Genomic DNA, 20,482 nt, shown 5'->3' on the forward strand with positions numbered 1-20,482 from the left:
GGTGGCGCAGTGGTTGAGAATCTGCCTGCCAATGCAGGGGACACGGGTTCGAGCCCTGCTCTGGGAAGATCCCACATGCCGCGGAGCAACTAGGCCCGTGAGCCACAACTACTGAGCCTGAGCGTCTGGAGCCTGTGCTCCGCAACAAGAGAGGCCGCGATAATGAGAGGCCCGCGCACGGCGATGAAGAGTGGCCCCCGCTTGCCGCAACTAGAGAAAGCCCTCGCACAGAAACGAAGACCCAACACAGCCATAAATAAATAAGTAAATAAATAAATAAACCGAAAGTTAAAAAAAAAAAAAAAAACCTTTTAAAAAAAAATAAAATACTTGAGTTTCCTCTAAACCACTGTTGGGCCTGCTATTTTTTTAAAAATAGCTTTATTGAGATATAATTTGCACACCATAAGATTCACCCTTTTAAAGTATGCAATTCAGTGGTTTTTAGTATATTCACAAGGTTGTGCTTCCATCAGTACTATCTAATTTCAGAACATTTTCAGCAGCCCAGAAAGAAACCCCTACCCGTTAATAGTCAGTCTCCATTCTCTCCTGTCCCAGCCCCTGGCAACTACCGGCCTGCTTTCTGTCTCTAAGGATCTGCCTATTTTGGACATTTCATATATATGGAATCATACTCTACGTGGTCTTTTGTGACTGGCTTCTTGTGCTTAGCATAATGTTTTCAAGGTTCATCCATGTTGTAGCGTGTATCAGTATTTCATTTCTTTTTATGGCCAAATAGTATTCCATTGCATGGATATACTATATTTTGTTTATCCATTTTTAACGTAATAAATAAAATTAAATTAAAATAACAACATTTTTAAAATAAAAACTTTAATAGAGTTCCTAACCAGAATCATTTTTTTTAGATCAACTAGAAAACAGAGCAGATTTCTTGGCAACTGAAAATTTAGGTTTCTATCACTGATATAATTGGTATTAGAATTTCCAAATGTTAACATATATTGGGTGTATAGTCCACATATGTACTTGGTATCTCGGAACAGTTTCCTTTATAAAGCATTTTTTTAAATTAATTAATTTATTTATTTATTTTTGGCTGTGTTGGATCTTTGTTGCTGCGCTCAGGCTTTCTCTAGTTGTAGCGAGCGGGGGCTACTCTTCGTTGCAGTGCGCGGGCTTCTCACTGCGGTGGCTTCTCTTGTTGTGGAGCACGGGCTCTAGGCGCACGGGCTTCAGTAGTTGTGGCTTGAAGGCTCTAGAGCACAGGCTCAGTAGTTGTGGCGCATGGGCTTAGTTGCTCCGTGGCATGTGGGATCTTCCCAGACCAGGCTCGAACCCGTGTCCCCTGCATTGGCAGGCAGATTCTTTTTCTTTTTTTTTTTTTTTTTTTTTGAATTTTTGAATTCTATTTTATTTATTTTTTACACAGCAGGTTCTTATTAGTCATGCATTTTATACATATTAGTGTATACATGTCAATCCCAATCTCCCAGTTCATCCCACCACCACCAGCCCCCCACTTTCCCCCCTTGGTGTCCATACGTTTGTTCTCTACATCTGTGTCTCAGTTTCTGCCCTGCAAACCGGAGGCGGATTCTTAACTACTGTGCCACCAAGGAAGTCCCTCAGAACAGTTTACTTTAAAACACCAGACCATGGGACTTCCCTGGTGACGCAGTGGCTAAGACTCCGCGCTCCCAATGCAGGGGGCCCGGGTTCCATCCCTGGTCAGGGAACTAGATCCCACACGCATGCCTCAACTAAGAGTTCTCATGCCACACCTAAGGAGCCCACATGCTGCAACTAAGACCCATTGCAACCAAATAAAGAAAGAAAGAAAGAAAGAAAGAAAGAAAGAAAAGTAAAATAAAACACCGGACCATAAGGTAGAATTCCAAATGATATTAAGTAAGGAGACCAATAACATTTTTATTCTACAAAGCAACTGGATACAAAATATACTTCTGTTTTAATGGACTTTTAAATTAAAATTCTTAAAATGATAAAATAGAATATGGAGCTAAAAAGAAAAGACAATCATTGACAGAATTGGATAAGATTCGTAGTACTGAGCAAGTTGAGTGTATTATATATTCAAAAGTACATTTGATGAGTCTATATTCTGCGTTAATATCAATATTTTCAACTTTCAGGTGGACCAGAACAAGGACCAAGTGTGGAAGGTCTTAATGTACCAACAAAGGCTGCTTTAGGTGGTGTGTGTTACCCTATATTCTGATTTAGAGAGTGAGATTAACTAAGAAAAAAATGAATCCTGTCCTTACATTGTGCCTAGAACTTAAAATGTAATGAGATTTATTTAAGCAAAAAATGCTGTTCTGTTTCGGCCAGCTTGATGCCTGTGAAATGCAGCAGACTCTGTACCCGGCGAAGGTTGCTGTTGATGCTTTTGATTTGCTGGTTTATGTCCCAGCATAAGCAGAGGTCAGAGCAGCCAAGTCATTCCTAGCTACTCAAGAACTCTTAGCATTTTCTTCTCTTTCTGATTTTATTGTAGGTGAACTTAATTTCTAATTTTTCATTATCAGGGAAATACAACCTGAAATTAGTGCATATTACACTGCATTAATTGGAAAGCAGCTGCTTTGGTGAAAAATAACTAAACTATTAGAAATGTTCCAGGTATTTTCATCATGTATTTATAATAGACTTGTAAGAGATTGGGAGCAGATTATGTGACTACTGCAGTACAAATCTAAAAGAAAGTGATGAAAAGGAGAATTTCCATGGATGGCTTTTTTACACTTGAAATGTAATGAGGTTATTCCCTCATTAGGACTAAAAGTTTTAATCTTTGTTGTTTGTGGTTTTATGCTATCTTTTTCCTATTAAAGCACATTCTCACTTTGTAAGAAAATAATGGTTTATTCTTACTGGGTCTCTTTAACATAATTCTAAACACAGAATATGTAATCTATGATTAAAATTTACCCAGAAAGCAATTTTTAAGAAACTTTATCTGAAAGCATCATATATTTTTGTGCAATTTAGAATGTAATGCTACCAAAATAATAGAGTGTTTTATATTTCTTATTGGTTAATATGATAACATAAATCAGAGTGGAAAGCACTTCACTGCTTTAGTTGTATACGTAATGCCTGGCTAACTTTCTGCTTTAAAACAATTTTGAAAATTTTTGAAGAGTAGAGATTAATAGGAGGGTTTGTTCTAAGGTAATATGAAATGCTCCTGAAGAAAGCAGTGAATGGGGCAAACTTAGTCTCTTTATTTCTCTTTAGTGTGGTGTTCCAAAAAAATATGAACTCTCTGAGTTTGGATACTACGTGGAAATACTGAGGACTCTATTTTGATGGAGCTCTGTTCATCTAAAGTACACTCGTATACTTGAGCCTTCTGGATGACAAACTAATGTGGAAAATGTTATAGGCTCTTAAATAATAAAACACAGTATCTTAGAATTTTTAAAAATACACTGAAAATATACACTGAAGTTATATATTTCCATTGGTCTGACTTTGTACTTTTTATTTTTTGACAGAGGTTTCCTCTATCATAAAAAAGAAACCGAATCAAGCTAAAAGAGGAGTGAGTATTATGTATAAAATATCTGGTAGTTTAGCTGTAAAATGGCTTATGCACTCAGAAAAGCCACCTTTGTCATTGTACTTTTATTTTGAGCCATATTATAATGAATGTGGCTTTGATAAAAAGCTCGTTTTGTTCAATGAGGGGATGTTATACTTAGTGAAGATTTTCTAGAATGAGTGTTTAACATTTCTCTGTCAATGACAAAATTCTGAAAAAAATCAGCAGAGGCTCCCTGGGAGTTTCTGTCATGGTTACGGTTCTAAAAGCAGTGCTGTCTGGTGAGGCTGGGAGAGTTGTCATTGGTTGAATGTTGAGATGCCGTGATTCCTGTCAGAGCCCCTGCTCCGGAGGCGGGTGCGGGGTTTGAGTCCCGACCTCGTCACTTGCCAGCTGTGGGATCTTGGTTGAGTCGCTAAACTGGCGGGAGCTTCAGGTCCACATCCATCACCCGGGGGTGGTGACAGTGCCGGCCTCATGGAGTCGTGAGGACTAAGTAGTAACCCTCGATAAATGTTAACTTTTGTTGTAAACGTTTTCAAACAGTTTGGGTAGAATGTAATCTTATACTGTATCTTCTAGCTTGGGGCCAAAAAAGGAAGTTTGGGAGCCCAGAAACTGACGAATACGTGCTTTAATGAAATTGAAAAACAAGCCCAAGCCGTAGATAAAATGAAGGAACAGGAAGACCTTCTGGGCAGGGCGGCACCTAATGAAGAATCAGTGTAAGTTTGATTGGGTCATAGTAATATGTTTCTAGTGACTAACCCTATTAATTAAACAACTCTTGAGATTTGCTTTCCAAATGCCATTTATTCTTACACATGTGTGTGAGGAGGATAATGCAAAATTCAGTTTTATGATAACGAAGACTGCATGGACGTGTAGATTAGAAGCGGAGAGACCAGGGGTGAAGGAGGCAGCCGCCCTTTCCGGTTGCAGCTGTGCAGGCAGGATTGGGATGGGGTCGCGGGAGGGGAGAGACAGCGCGCTCAGGAGGTGCTTACGCAGGAAGGGCGCTCAGCATCGTCAGTCGTCAGGGAGATGCAAGTCAGAGCCACAGGGAGATGCCACTTCACTCAAGGTAGCTGCAATCAAGAAGACAGACAGCAAGTGCTGGCAAGAATGCAGAGAAACTGGAGCCCTCGTGCTTTGCTGGTGGCAGTTACCATATGACCCAGCAATTCCACTCCTCAGTACATTCTCAGAGAAATTAAAATATGCCCATGTAGCCACACCAGAACTTGTACACGTGTCCGTAGCAGCATTAATCCCTGTAGCCAAAAAGTAGAAATAACCCAAATGTCCATCAAGTAGTGAATGGATAAACAAAATGTGTATGTCCATACAATAAAATATTATTCGGCCATAAAAAGGAATAAAGTACTGACGCGTGCTGCAGCATGGATAAATCTTAAAAATTTTATGCTAACAAAGAAACTGGCCACAGAAGACCGCATATTGTATGATTCCTTAGAAATGGAATGTCCAAATTAGGCAAATCCAGAGACAGAAAGCAGACTAGTGGTTGCCAGGGGCTGGGGGCAGGGGAGAGAACGCGGGGTGACTGCTAATGGGCAGGGGTTTCTTTTGGGGGTGATGAAAATGTTCTGGAATTAGATAGTGCTGACGGTGGCAGCCTTGTGAATATGCTAAACTGAATTGTGTACTTTAGAAAGGTGGATTTTATGGTATGTGAATTATATCTCAGTAATGAAAAGAGTGTTTATAATGTGAAGCCCCGTTGAACTTGGTGACTAAATTCTAATTGTATGATGGAAGGTTGTGGGTATGGTGGCATCTCCAGAGCTTTTGAGCCTGGATCTTGAAGGAGTCTCAGAGTCAGACTTGGCACAGGGCAGGGGGAGCAGGAAGAGCCTAAGAGAATGAAGAAGAGGGAATCCAGATGGTGGTATTGGGGTCCTGCCTGGATTGGGGACATGGGAATGATGCTGTGGGTCACCCTGAAGTCAGGCCAGCAGTTTTACATCACATCTGAGGGGAGTGCTGTGAAGAAGGGGTGTGTTTTAGAAAGTGCGTTTGGTGGCGATATCCAGGACAGAAGGAACGGGAAAAAACTGGAGGCCAGGAGGCCAGACTAGAGACTTGTTTTAGGTAGATACTTAAGGCTCCTGAGAGGTTTTCGTTTGTGTTGAAAACAGAAGGGACACATGGCCGTCTGGAAAGTGCCCGTGACTGGGCATAGAGGATGGTAAGGAGAGAATAGAGGAAAGGCGACTTGGGCTCCTGTTTTGTATGCGTGTTTATTTTATTTATACGGTGTTTTCTCTTATTTTCATGTGTATCTGTTTTAGCTTAAGTTAATTACTACGGGTTGCCTAATGAAGAAAATACTTTATGAGGTTGTTTTGCGGATTCCTTTAGTGAATTCTCATTAAAGTGCATCAAACAGTGCCTGGCGCCTAGTAGGTGCTCAGCCAGTGCGACTTCTTGCTATCGATGCTCACGGTGCGCTAAGAGGACTCTCATGTGATGAGCCCGGATCATTTGAAATCGCTCCTTATTCCTCACTGTCCTTTAACTCACAGAACCTAGGGGGCAGCACGAAACTGTATTTGGGTAAAATGTGATTTGAAATGCTCTATGTCAGGTTTACGCTGAGTTGTCACAGACTTCACTTTGATGTCTCTGACTTCGCTAGGCTTTTTGACACTGGGCAAGGGGGAAGGTTAAATCTGAGTATGTTTGGGACTTCCCTGGTGGCGCAGTGGTTAGGAGTGCACCTGCCAGTGCAGTGGACACGGGTTCGAGCCCTGGTCCGGGAAGATCCCACATGCCGCGGAGCAACTAAGCCTGTGCACCTCAACTACTGAGCCTGCGCTCTAGAGCCCACGAGCCACAACTACTGAGCCCACGTGTGGCAACTACTGAAGTCTGCGTGCCTAGAGCCTGCGCTCCGCAACAAGAGAAGCCACAGCAATGAGAAGCCCACACACCACAACGAAGAGTAGCCCCCTCTCGCCACAACTAGAGAAAGCCCACGTGCAGCAACGAAGACCCAACGCAGCCAAAAATAAATAAATAAAATAAATTTTAAGAAATAGTTTTTAAAAAATCTGAGTATGTTTGGAGCAGGCTCTGTCCAGATTGCTTGTGCACGAGGTTCTCCCAGAGAATGTGTGAAATCCCCGCCTGATCAGAGCAGGAGACACGGAACACAGGAAGCAGCAGCTCCCTCCCTGCAGGTCAGGTGGACGGACGCTAGCGTGTTACTATTAGAAACAACACCAGCCTCAACGTGGCTCTTTCATTAGGACCACTCAGTACAGCATAAAAGCAAAGATGCAGATCATGGGGTATTTATGAACTGGACTCGGGAACCCAGTTTGACCCCTTTCGTGGCCTTGTTCAGAGCAGCTGCACCACCACGCCCTAATCACCGTCCTGCCGCTCCGACACATCACAGGTCAGTTTCACCAAACTAGCGCTGTGCCAGCTATGAGGAAGTGCCCAAGCTTTATGTTAGTCTTCTGCAAGTTCATTTTTTTAACGGCTGTAAATAAATTTATTTCAGTTCAGTCAGCTGTCAGGAGCAGTATCGTTTCTTGTGTTGTCGGACTGTGAAACTAAACTCTGCGTGCAGTAGCCTGAGCCTCGCCTGGCAGTCTCTGGGCCCATCCTCGGAGGCGTCTGTGTGCACAGTTGGTAGAAAGAGTAAGAAGACACAGTGGCGCCGCTGGAGCTGCTCTCTTGCTGACCTGAGTGTCTGGCCAGCCCTCCCCTGAGCCGAGCTGGTGCTGGAAGGGCTTCTGCGGGTCTGAGAAGCTTGGAGTCCTGGCTTCCTTATTCCATTAGTGCTTCCAGGGCCCGGCTGTTAAAAGTGCACACTTTTAATGGAGGATAGACCCAATCGTACATCAAGTACCCCAAGAAGGAAAACTTCCCCATCTCATACCACCCCTATCCATTCATCTCCAGAAGACTCTGTTACCACAGTTCTACTGATTTTAAACAGATCTATTGTTTTCCTCCAAAAATTATACTTGAAAGAGTATATTATATTTTCCAAGTAATAAAGTGGGTATATTACCATTACCTGATCTGTAGGAATAATAGTAAAGAAGACAAACTGCCAGATTAAAACAAAATAGAAATCCTGCTTGACTCATTAAGGAGGGAAACAGCAAAAGCAAGATTATTTTTTCCTAGTAAGAAATTCTGTTGTCATTCCCTTTTACTACAGAGAAATGTATTTATATTATTATGGAATTTATACAGTATCTTTCTTATGAAGCATTCGTGACGTTTTACACAATTTTATAAAATGGATGATAGCTCAGAAATCATGATAAGGTAGGTATATCATTTTTCAAGGTCCTGAAATTTTGTTGCTGTTTTACTAATATGATAATATACTCTTGTAATTGTTAATATAGGCCTGGTTTTCTTTATGAAAAATTAAGTATTTATAGCATTTTTGGAAATCTGAGAGTAAAAGACAGTGTTTTATTCGTTGTTTCTCACCTGGGTGCATTATTTGTCACAAATATTTGAGAGGTAGGTGATGAGTATCTGCCTGGTGGTGCAGAGGAAACTATTGGTTGAGGAATGACAACTCCAATTGTTTTTTCTTTTTTTTTTTTTTTAGTTTTTATCGGAGTATAGTTGGTTTACAATGGTGTGTTAGTTTCAGGTGTACAGCAAAGTGAATCAGTTATACATATACATATATCCACTCTTTTTTAGATTCTTTTCCCATATAGGCCATTACAGAGTATTGAGTAGAGTTCCCTGTGCTCTACGGTAGGTCCTTATTCGTTATCTATTTTATACATAGTAGTGTGTATATGTCAATCCCAATCTCCAGTTTATCCCTCCCTGCTCCTTACCCCCTGGTAACCGTAAGTTTGTTTTCTATATCTGTAACTCTATTTCTGTTTTGTAGATAAGTTCATTTGTACCCTTTTTTAGATTCCACGTATAAACTATATCATATGATATTTGTCTTTCTCTGTCTGATTTACTTCACTCAGTATGACAACCTCTGGGTCCATCCATGTTGCTGCAAATGGCATTATTTCGTTCTTTTTTATGGCTGAATAATATTCCATTGTGTATATATATATATATATATATATATATATATATACACACACACACACACACACACACACACACACACACACATCTTCTCTACCTATTCCTCTGTTGATGGACATTTAGGTTGCTTCCATGTCCTGGCTATTGTAAATAGTGCTGCAATGAACGTTGGGGTGCATGTATCTTTTCAAATTATGGTTTTCTCCGAATATATGCCCAGAAGTGGTATTACTGGAGATAACTCCATTTTAAATGCTCTCAGAGCCTGATTACATAAAGAGACCCTACAGGAGATTTTCTTGTAAACTGAAGAACCCTTTTGCAATGAAGTAATCCCTTCTTAATTTATCTATTTGTTAAGTCAAATTTGTATATATTTTTTATCTTAAACCAGAGCAAACCAACAAGACTAACCTCGTATTTTTGATATGTAATGTTGAAGTATAGTAAAATATTAGTCCAAATAAGAAATTCTGCTTTTTACTATCCTTTAGAGAAATAATTTCAGTATACATCATGTTATGACATGATAATAAGTGATATAAACTAGAATAGTAGTGTAAGTTCAGCAGCAACCAAAAAGTATCTGTAAACTCATTCAGATTTTCTTGAGCATCTACTCAAAAAAGACCTTTACCCAAAAAAATGCCAACTTGCCTTCATAATTGTTATTTTATGGAAAGAAGCACAAAGCTAAAAGTAGAGTGATATGTTTAATGTTCTTCGTATTTTAACTTAAGAACACAGAATTAAAGCTAAATTAAGGAGCATTTGGTTTTTCTGGCAGTGTGTCATCATTACGATTAGCCTATAAGGATCTTAAAATTGAAATGAAGAAAGATGAAAAGATGAACATGAGTGGCAAAAAGAAGGTGGAATCAGAGAGACTTGGCATGGGATTTGGAAATTGCAGAAGGTATGTAAGACTCTGCTTTCTTGGATTTCAGAATTTAAACTAGTTTGCTAATCATGAACGGATTTTCCTTGTTAATTTCAACTTCAGAAATGTTTTCTCATTACTCACTTTCTTCAGTTGTTTTGCTTTTGCTCTAATACAGGCCGCCCGCAGCCCTCTGTATCCACGGGTTCTGCATTTGCAGATTCAACCAACTGGGGATTGAAAATGTTTGGGGGGGGAATTCCAGAAAGTTCTAAAAAGCAAAACTTGAATTTGCTGCATATACCACTCTTAAGGGCAACTATTTACATAGTATTTACATTGTATTTGCAATTATTTATGTAGCATTTACATTGTATTAGGTGTTATTAGTAATCTAGAGATGATTTAAAGTACAAAGGAGTACTGTGGATTTTTTTTTATCTGCTGGGGTCCTGGAAGCAATCCCCCTCAGAAGCTGAGGGACAGTGGTGTTCACTGTAGCATGAAAAATTCCACATTTGATTCTTAGGTAAAAGGAAACAGGTCTGACTTGTCATTAAGTGGATGCCGTGAACATAGCTGACACATGTGACTGTGTTTTGTATAATCAGTCACAGTCCTCACTGAGGTCCAGTATCTTTCAATGCTTACACCAAAAGAATATTTTTTTATTGCTCATGTTTTTAACCCCACTAACAAGTATATTTTTGTTGAGAGTATAAATTAAAACATTCATGGGAATTCCCTGGCGGTCCAGAGGTTAGGACTCCACACTTCCACTGCTGGGGGCCCAGGTTCGATCCCTGGTCAGGGAACTAAGATCCCGCAAGCCGCGCAGCGAGGCCAAAAAAAAAAAAAACGATTCGTTCTTTGGTGAACACACAAGTGTCTTCATGAACTAATATTATTCTTTTCCATTTTATTCTCTATTTTCTCAAGTGGTATTTCACATTCAGTGACTTCAGATTTGCAGACCATTGAACAGGAAACGCCAATCACAGCAAAACCAAGAAAAAAGCATAGTGATGACAGTGATGACTCGTATTTTGCTTCCAGCTCAAGGTAACCTGTTAAAAATCATCTTTAAAGTGTCTTTTTGAAAAGCCGTGATCACTATGGACTCACGAGTTTATTTGCATTAGGAACAAATACAAATCCGTTTAGTTCATTGTTTTTAAAAGCTTTGGCTGGAGTCAAGGATGTCCTTTGGAAAAAAATTGGGGTAACCGTCTTTAGTGGATGATGTTTGCTAATATTGAAATGTTTGATAATAAAATCTGCAACCTGGGGCTTCCCTGGTGGCGCAGTGGTTGAGAATCCGCCTGCCAGTGCAGGGGACACGGGTTCGAGCCCTGGTCTGGGAAGATCCCACATGCCGCGGAGCAACTAGGCCTGTGAGCCACAATTACTGAGCCTGCGCGTCTGGAGCCTGTGCTCCACAACAAGAGAGGCTGCGATAGTGAGAGGCCCGCGCACCGCGATGAAGAGTGGCCCCCGCTTGCCACAACTAGAGAAAGCCCTCGCACAGAAACGAAGACCCAACATAGCCAAAAATAAATAAATAAAATAATTTTTAAAAAAATAAAGTAAACTCTGCAACCCAGAGTTAAAAGTAGAGGTGGGAAAGTTGTATTTATCTAAAATGTGAAATTGGAGAAATATGTAAAATCCCAAAGGTATATGTTAAGTTGTTTAGTCTTATTCTAACAGTTGGAATATTTCACAGCTGCGCCTTCAGCAGCTTCTTTTGTTTTCAGAATACCAGCTTCTGGAGTCTCCAGTTGGCAGGATAGAATATTAAATAAATGCTCTTTGTGTGTGCATATTTATGAACGTAAAACACTGTTGCTTTCAGAGGGGTGTCCCAGGATAAAGCCTAGGTCCCATCCTTCAGCACTCCCCATCCGACGGGGACAAGTTGCCTAACTCCAGTGTGAAGCTGACCATGGAGAGGCCGTGGTTCAGGTTCAAGCCGCCCGCAGAGGCCGGAAACAAGTTTAACTTGAATTGACTCACTCTGTGCGGTTCCTCCAAGAAACTGAGCAGCACAGGGAGAGGCCTGCTTCACAGGCACCAAGTGAACTTGGGATATCAGGAGGTGGGCACCAGCTGGGAAGCTGGGCGACCTGGACTTGAACCCTGGCCCTGCCACTTACTGACTGTGTGACCTGGGCCGAGCTGTGTAACCTCTCTGTGCTACAGCTTCTTCAGCTGTAAGTTAGGGACACCAGCAGTACCAACCTTTCAGGGTGTGCAAGGGTTAAATGAGTTAATACAGAGCACTGGGAATAGTGCTGTCATGTTTAGCTGCTATTATTATATAGAAACTCAGTTCAGGAGCCGTGTGACTCAGTCTAAATGTTTAATTACTATTGTTAGATACTTAAGTTAACCGCATTGAGGGCCACCTTCAAGTTTGGAGTTTGGGGAAATTGAATGTGTGCCCATCAGTAATGGGCGGTCCTTACAAGGAGACGCCATCACTCACCCACATCTCAAAGGGCATTACTGTTGTCTGGCAATTATACAGGCTTGAAGCGTTTTCATATACATAGCAGATATAAATATATGTTAACTAATTAGAATCTAATCCTGAAATTCTGTATTCTCCTATCAAAGTTCGTAGGTAAGGAATTGTAATACAGAGAACTATCTTTAAATCATTCTCCTAGCATAGCTTCAGATTACTTCAAGTCCAGATATTTTACCCAAAAAAAAGTTAGTAGTTTAGAGGTGTTCCCTGTCAGTGCTTTCAGAGACAGGGATGGTTTGATGTTTGCCGCTTGTGAGTAACCTATATAACATACTGGGTTTCAGGTTACTTAGAAGTAACTTCCAAATCATGCCTTTTAAAGTATTTAAATACATTTTCTACAGGCTAAAATTAAATGTCTAACTTGATTTGAAGGCTGCATGTGTGTCAGGTCACCTCAGGTGTGCACACTAGATGAGAGGATGTGTCCGGGTCCAGAAAAGTCCCAGTGGTGCAGGGTCTACACTCGCCCGCTTGGCTTCTCCACAAAGCCTTTTTGATTATTTCACTGCTCATTACAACTCCTGCAGAGGAGAGCATAGGCAAGTAAAGGAAGTAGGTTTCCAGCTCCATGAGTGGTGCCGCTTGGTCACAGGGTTGGAAGGAGAGGTGGCTACGGGTGAGGACGGGCCCTGGGGGGGCAACTGGGGAGCCTTGCCCACTCCAGGCCGCCGCCGGGCTCCTGTGGGGCTTCTCTGCCCGTTGGGAGCTTTAGGAATCCTGTTGGCCTCCCTCTCCAAAAGCTTAGTCAAAAGAGTTAGCCCTAAAGGCCTTCGTTGCTATGGAACAGTTATTCACGGTTTGAAACCGGGGAGCAGATGGCGTTTGTATGTTGACCGCACTTGCTGGGTTCCTGCCAGAGACCTTGGTGTGTTGTTTGTCATCACCTGCAGGTTGTCTGATGGGAACGTAAGCGCCTCTGCTGGTCCTCCTTGTGGTAGCCACTATTGGTAGAACAATACTTACTTTGGCAAATGAAGTCAAATAAACATGGACTCTCGGAAAGCAGGCATATTCCATGAAGAGCTCTCATTGCTTCCAAATAATTCATTAGCCCATTAGAACTTGAATATTATGAATTATGAAAGAGTACTGTTTCTATTAAAAATAAGACCAACCGTATCTTGGGGGTTTGTTTTTGTTTTTCTGTTTGTTTGTTTTTTTGAGTTCCATTATTTCCAGGATATAAACAATGTAATTATATATTGAGTACCAAATAATGAAACTAGAACAATTTGTTCAGCCTTATAAAGCCAGTGTGGCCTTCAAGGGAATAGACAGTTGTCTATAGCTGTAAATCAGATATGTGCTATTAGGGGCTCTTATCAAGGGATTGTAAGGAATGTTTTCAGGTTGGGTGAAGACAGACTGGGAGGGCAAAAATAAAAATGAAATGTATTAAGAACAAGGATCTAGAAATCAAAACATTAGAAAGTCAATAAAGATTTGGAGATCCAGGGCAGCTGTTGTGTTTCCGAGGAAAGGCAGGTGCCCCACAGCCATTGGTGGGTACCCATCCTCCACCGCATCCTCCCTGCTGCATCTGGAGGCCCTCCCGCACCGTGTACACCGTGTAGGAGGCACAGGGAGCCTCGCTGGTGATTGGTGGGAAGGGCACCCTCCCCGCCGCAGCACAGAGAATGCGACGTAACGGGCTCCTGCTAATCAGTAGGACCCTAGCAGAATGACTTTCTCTCTCCTGATTTTTGAATTGTCCAGTCATTTAAAAAAAAAAAAAATCCGATGGCCCTACATTCCAGGATAAGCACTTTGGCTTACCAGAATGAAGAATATTCCCTTAGAGTGATACTAAATTCGAAAAGTCATGAGTACCAGTGCCTCAGAGTTGTGAAGGGCCTGGAAGTTCCACCCACCTCCATCCAGTGCTCACCCCCAGCCCCACCCCAGAGCCCTCCAGGGGACGCTGCAGCCCCTCAGCGCTCCCCCTCCTCCCCCTCCCCTCCCTCCTCCCCCTCAGCACTCCCCCTCCTCCCGCTCCCCCTCCCCCTCCCCTCTCTCTCCCCCTCCCCCTCCCCTCCCTCCTCCCCCTCCCCCTCCCCTCCCTCCTCCCCCTCCCTCTCCCCTCCCTCCTCCCCCTCCCCCTCCTCCTCCTCCAGGCAGCCGTTCAGTCCGACAGCAGCTCCATGAGAAACACGGCCCTATGCTTACATATCTCCCCGGGTTTCTGAGCTCAGATCAGCCAACCGCGTAAGGGCAGGGTCTGAGTATGTCTCCTTGCCCAGTATCCTCACCCAGCAAGTGCCTGGCCCCTCATAGGTGCTTATTAAGTAGTTTTTTTTTTTTTTCACACACACACACTGTATTTTATTTTTACAAGAGATAAATAGACTGACACCAAGCATTGTACATGGATGACCACAACAAAAGCAACAATGATTGCAATTACCAAACCTGAAACACACTCATACTATGTCATAATATTGACATTCAGTCCAGTAATCCTCCACTGTTACAGCTCCTTTACTTTGCAGTGAAAATTGATTTGTATATTCTTTGCCTCTGAGTCCTTGTGGGATTTTTTTTTTTTAATTCAGACAGAAAGTCACAAAAATTATACTCATCCTCATCAGTTCACTCAGTCCCATGTAATTAAATTTTTTTTTCATCTTGATCTTTTGTTAGCACTTTTTTGAGTTCATCAGTTTTTCATTAGAGTTCTGAAAATGCTTATTCATTCAGTTCAGCAGTACAGTCAGTTACCAGAAACCTGTACTTGTCAGAGTCTTTTCCATGAATTTCTTGAAGATGGAACCCTTTTATAGGAACATATTTGCAAAAGCATCAGAGTACACCCAGAACTGTCTGTAAATGACAGAAGACTTAAAAATGACCACAGTTAAAGATTTGATGAAAGTTCATAATAATGCAGTTGACAAGAAAATTAGTTATTTCTGAGATATACATTTTAAAGTAATAACTAGGATTATTACTTATAACATTATACCAGAACATATAAGATTTTTAGAAATTTCATGTAATGTCTGAAACATTTATATTAACATATTTCCATACATATTTCCATACAAATACAAATATAAGATTTTTAGAAATTTCATGTAATGTCTGAAACATTTATATTAACATATTTCCATACAAATAACCCAATGAAAGTTTAGTATGAGTTGTTTTGTTTGTTTGTTTTTTTATACTGCATGTTCTTATTAGGCATCAATTTTATACACATCAGTGTATACATGTCAATCCCAATTGCCCAATTCAGCACACCACCATCCCCACCCCACCGCAGTTTTCCCCCCTTGGTGTCCATATGTCCATTCTCTACATCTGTGTCTCAACTTCTGCCCTGCAAACCGGCTCATCTGTACCATTTTTCTAGGTTCCACATACATGCATTAATATACGATATTTGTTTTTCTCTTTCTGACTTACTTCACTCTGTATGACAGTCTCTAGATCCATCCACTTCTCAACAAATGACTCGATTTCGTTCCTTTTTATGGCTGAGTAATATTCCATTGTATATATGTACCACAACTTCTTTATCCATTCGTCTGTTGATGGGCATTTAGGTTGCTTCCATGACCTGGCTATTGTAAATAGTGCTGCAATGAACATTTGGGTGCATGTGTCTTTTTGAATTACGGTTTTCTCTGGGTATATGCCCAGTAGTGGGATTGCTGGGTCATATGGTAATTCTATTTTTAGTTTTTTAAGGAACCTCCATAGTGTTCTCCATAGTGGCTGTATCAATTTACATTCCCACCAACAGTGCAAGAGGGTTCCCTTTTCTCCACACCCTCTCCAGCATTTGTTGTTTGTAGATTTTCTGATGGTGCCCATTCTAACAGGAGTGAGGTGATACCTCATTGTAGTTTTGATTTGCATTTCTCTAATAATTAGTGATGTTGAGCATCTTTTCATGTGCTTCGTGGCCGTCTGTATGTCTTCTTTGGAGAAATGTCTATTTAGGTCTTCTGCCCATTTTTGGATTGGGGTGTTTGTTTCTTTAATATTGAGCTGAATGAGCTGTTTATATATTTTGGAGATTAATCCTTTGTCCGTTGATTCGTTTGCAAATATTTTCTCCCATTCTGAGGGTTGTCTTTTCATCTTGTTTATGGTTTCCTTTGCTGTGCAAAAGCTTTGAAGTTTCATTAGGTCCCATTTGTTTATTTTTGTTTTTATTTCCATTACTCTAGGAGGTGGATCAAAAAAGATCTTGCTGTGATTTATGTCAAAGAGTGTTCTTCCTATGTTTTCCTCTAAGAGTTTTATAGTGTCCAGTCTTAGATTTAGGTCTCTAATCCATTTTGAGTTTATCTTTGTGTATGGTGTTAGGGAGTATTCTAATTTCATTCTTTTACATGTAGCTGTCCGGTTTTCCCAGCACCACTTATTGAAGAGACTGTCTTCTCTCCATTGTATATCTTTGCCTCCTTTGTCATAGATTAGTTGCCCATAGGTGCGTGGGTTAATCTCTGGGCTTTCTATCTTGTTCCATTGATCTATGTTTCTGTTTTTGTGCCAGTACCATATTGTCTTGATTACTGTAGCTTTGTAGTATAGTCTGAAGTCAGGGAGTCTGATTCCTCCAGCTCCATTTCTTTCCCTCAAGACTGCTTTGGCTATTCGGGGTCTTTTGTGACTCCATACAAATTTTAAGATGATTTGTTCTAGCTCCGTAAAAAATGCCATTGGTAATTTGATAGGGATTGCATTGAATCTGTATATTGCTTTGGGTAGTATACTCATTTTCACAATGTTGATTCTTCCAATCCAAGAACATGGTATATCTCTCCATCTGTTGGTATCATCTTTAATTTCTTTCATCAGTGTCTTATAGTTTTCTGCATACAGGTCTTTTGTCTCCCTAGGTAGGTTTATTCCTAGGTATTTTATTCTTTTTATTGCAATGGTAAATGGGAGTGTTTCCATAATTTCTCTTTCAGATTTTTCATCATTAGTGTATAGGAATGCAAGAGATTTCTGTGCATTAATTTTGTATCCTGCAACTTTACCATATTCATTAATTAGCTCTAGCAGTTTTCTGGTGGCAGTTTTAGGATTCTCTATGTATAGTATCATGTCATCCGCAAACAGTGACAGTTTTACTTCTTCTTTTCCAATTTGTATTCCTTTTTCTTCTCTGATTGCCGTGGCTAGGACTTCCAGAACTATGTTGAATAATAGTGGTGAGAGTGGACATCCTTGTCTCGTTCCTGATCTTAGAAGAAATGCTTTCAGTTTTTCACCATTGAGAATGATGTTTGCTGTGGGTTTGTCATATATGGCCTTTATTATGTTGAGGTAGGTTCCCTCTATGCCCACTTTCTGGAGAGTTTTTATCATAAATGGGTGTTGAATTTTGTCAAAAGCTTTTTCTGCATCTATTGAGATGATCATATGGTTTTTATTCTTCAGTTTGTTAATATGGTGTATCACATTGATTGATTTGCGTATATTGAAGAATCCTTGCATCCCTGGGATAAATCCCACTTGATCGTGGTGTATGATCCTTTTAATGTGTTGTTGGATTCTGTTTGCTAGTATTTTGTTGAGGATTTTTGCATCTATATTCATCAGTGATATTGGTCTGTAATTTTCTTTTTTTGTAGTGTCTTTGTCTGGTTTTGGTATCAGGGTGATGGTGGCCTCATAGAATGAGTTTGGGAGTGTTCCTTCCTCTGCAATTTTTTGGAAGAGTTTGAGAAGGATAGGTGTTAGCTCTTCTCTAAATGTTTGATAGAATTCACCTGTGAAGCCATCTGGTCCTGGACTTTTGTTTGTTGGAAGATTTTTAATCACAGTTTCAATTTCATTACTTGTGATTGGTCTGTTCATATTTTCTGTTTCTTCCTGGTTCAGTCTTGGAGGGTTATACCTTTCTAAAAATTTGTCCATTTCTTCCAGGTAGTCCATTTTATTGGCATAGAGTTGCTTGTAGTAGTCTCTTAGGATGCCTTGTATTTCTGCGGTGTCTGTTGTAACTTCTCCTTTTTCATTTCTGATTTTATTGATTTGAGTCCTCTCCCTCTTTTTCTTGATGAGTCTGGCTAATGGTTTATCAATTTTGTTTATCTTCTCAAAGAACCAACTTTTAATTTTATTGATCTTTGCTATTGTTTTCTTTGTTTTTATTTCATTTATTTCTGCTCTGATCTTTATGATTTCTTTCCTTCTGCTAACTTTGGGTTTTGTTTGTTCTTCTTTCTCTAGTTTCTTTAGGTGTAAGGTTAGATTGTTTACTTGAGATTTTTCTTGTTTCTTGAGATAGGCTTGTACAGCTATAAACTTCCCTCTTAGAACTGCTTTTGCTGCATCCCATAGGTTTTGGGCCGTCGTGTTTTCATTGTCATTTGTCTCTAGGTATTTTTTGATTTCCTCTTTGATTTCTTCAGTGATCTCTTGGTTATTTAGTAACGTATTGTTTAGCCTCCATGTGTTTGTCTTTTTTACGTTTTTTTTCCCTGTAATTCATTTCTAATCTCATAGCGTTGTGGTCCGAAAAGATGCTTGATATGATTTCAATTTTCTTAAATTTACTGAGGCTTGATTTGTGACCCAAGATGTGATCTATCCTGGAGAATGTTCCGTGCGCACTTGAGAAGAACGTGTAATCTGCTGTTTTTGGATGGAATGTCCTATATATATCAATTAAATCTAACTGGTCTATTGTGTCATTTAAAGCTTCTGTTTCCTTATTTATTTTCATTTTGGATGATCTGTCCATTGGTGTAAGTGAGGTGTTAAAGTCCCCCACTATTATTGTGTTACTGTCGATTTCCTCTTTTATACCTGTTAGCAGTTGCCTTATGTATTGAGGTGCTCCTATGTTGGGTGCATATATATTTATAATTGTTATATCTTCTTCTTGGATTGATCCCTGGATCATTATGTAGTGTCCTTCCTTGTCTCTTGTAACATTCTTTATTTTAAAGTCTATTTTATCTGATATGAGTATAGCTACTCCAGCTTTCTTTTAATTTCCATTTGCATGGAATATCTCTTTCCATCCCCTCACTTTCAGTCTGTATGTGTCCCTAGGTCTGAAGTGGGTCTCTTGTAGACAGCATATATATGGGTCTTGTTTTTGTATCCATTCAGCCAGTCTGTGTCTTTTGGTGGGAGCATTTAATCCATTCACGTTTAAGGTAATTATCGATATGTATGTTCCTATGACCATTTTCTTAATTGTTTTGGGTTTGTTTTTGTAGGTCCTTTTCTTCTCTTGTGTTTCGCACTTAGAGAAGTTCCTTTAGCATTTGTTGTAGAGCTGGTTTGGTGGTGCTGAATTCTCGTAGCTTTTGCTTGTCTGTAAAGCTTTTGATTTCTCCATCAAATCTAAATGAGATCCTTGTCAGGTAGAGTAATCTTGGCTGTAGGTTCTTCCCTTTCATCACTTTAAGTATATCGTGCCACTCCCTTCTGGCTTGTAGAGTTTCTGCTGAGAAATCAGCTGTTAACCTTATGGGAGTTCCCTTGTATGTTATTTGTCGTTTTTCCCTTGCTGCTTTCAGTAATTTTTCTTTGTCTTTAATTATTAAGTAGTTTTAAAATTCCTTATTGAATCGGTCCTAGTTCTTTCACTTGGTCCCTTAGAAATATGTCCCTCAAATATTTGAAGGTAACTTAGCAGGCCAACACGTGAGTCACATCTTTCAAAGCTTCTTTCTCAGACGTGACTTCAAGCCTCTTCGCTGTTCTGATCTCTTCTCTGAACAGGGATTGGTTGTCTCTGTTCCTCTGAGCAGAGCGCAGTGGCTCAGGGCTCATCCGCTGATTGGCCACAGGGAGAGCCTGGTCAGTTTCTAGCTGAAATCCAGATAGGCTTTGAACACTGCATGTTTTCCTTCCTGGGGAGAGAAGGCTAGTGTAACAAGTTTTGTTCTTAATGACCTCCTTGCCAGAGAATGCAGAAACCACATTTGGAAATTCTGCCTTTTTTCTGTTATTCATATGAAGTCATACCATCTGCTTCAAACGGCAGGTTTATCCCCCCTCCTTCTTCTGGTTTTTTTTTCTGTGAGAATAAAAGAGTATATTTAGTCTTTTCCCCCGCCCCCCATCTTAGCTCATCTTTGAACTCCTTATGCCCTCGGGGCTTGGCCCTCACCTTGTTTCCTGTGTGCTTCCGTTCTTACTCTCTGCAGAAACCTTGGTGACATTTTTGAAGCCTCTGTGTCCTCTTCCATCATCCTTCCTCTCCTAAGGCCCAAGCACTGGGATCCGCGTCTCTCTTCTGAACTTCGGGAACCACCTTTATACGGAGTGCATGCCTGGCCGGGTTTTTTTCCACCCTAAGCGGTCCTGAATCCTGAGATGGCACGGTCACTTTTCATTGCGGCTCTGGCACATCCGCCTCACCTATCAATCTCTGTCCTGTTCCAGGCAAACCCTGCTGCTCTTGGTCAAAGATTTTTCTCCCACCACCCAGGACCAAAAGCTGTCACTGAGTCTTGCTCTCTCAGCGATGCCCTGCTCAGTGGCG

At 40.7% G+C, this 20,482-nt stretch overlaps 1 protein-coding gene and 2 long non-coding RNA genes across 5 annotated transcripts in view; 1 reads left to right on the forward strand and 2 right to left on the reverse strand.

Annotated features, from left to right (window-relative positions):
• The window catches only part of LOC309641080, a 349,060-nt gene that overhangs the window by 221,585 nt on the left and 106,993 nt on the right, over positions 1–20,482 (reverse strand). The window lies entirely within an intron of this gene.
• The window catches only part of LOC309641093, a 299,958-nt gene that overhangs the window by 188,553 nt on the left and 90,923 nt on the right, over positions 1–20,482 (reverse strand). The gene's annotated exons all lie outside the window — the stretch shown is intronic.
• ARFGAP3 (ARF GTPase activating protein 3) overlaps positions 1–20,482 on the forward strand; it is a 59,382-nt gene that overhangs the window by 22,313 nt on the left and 16,587 nt on the right. For all 3 annotated transcript variants that reach the window (XM_082420611.1, XM_082420610.1, XM_082420612.1), the window contains 5 exons: positions 2,124–2,186; positions 3,492–3,538; positions 4,121–4,263; positions 9,387–9,515; positions 10,419–10,541. In XM_082420611.1, the coding sequence (XP_082276737.1) occupies positions 2,124–2,186; positions 3,492–3,538; positions 4,121–4,263; positions 9,387–9,515; positions 10,419–10,541 (505 nt within the window). The remainder of the gene's footprint in view (positions 1–2,123; positions 2,187–3,491; positions 3,539–4,120; positions 4,264–9,386; positions 9,516–10,418; positions 10,542–20,482) is intronic.

This window comes from Balaenoptera physalus (genome assembly GCF_965194825.1).
Source record: "Balaenoptera physalus genome assembly, chromosome: 13".
Classification (NCBI taxonomy): Eukaryota; Metazoa; Chordata; class Mammalia; order Artiodactyla; family Balaenopteridae; genus Balaenoptera; species Balaenoptera physalus.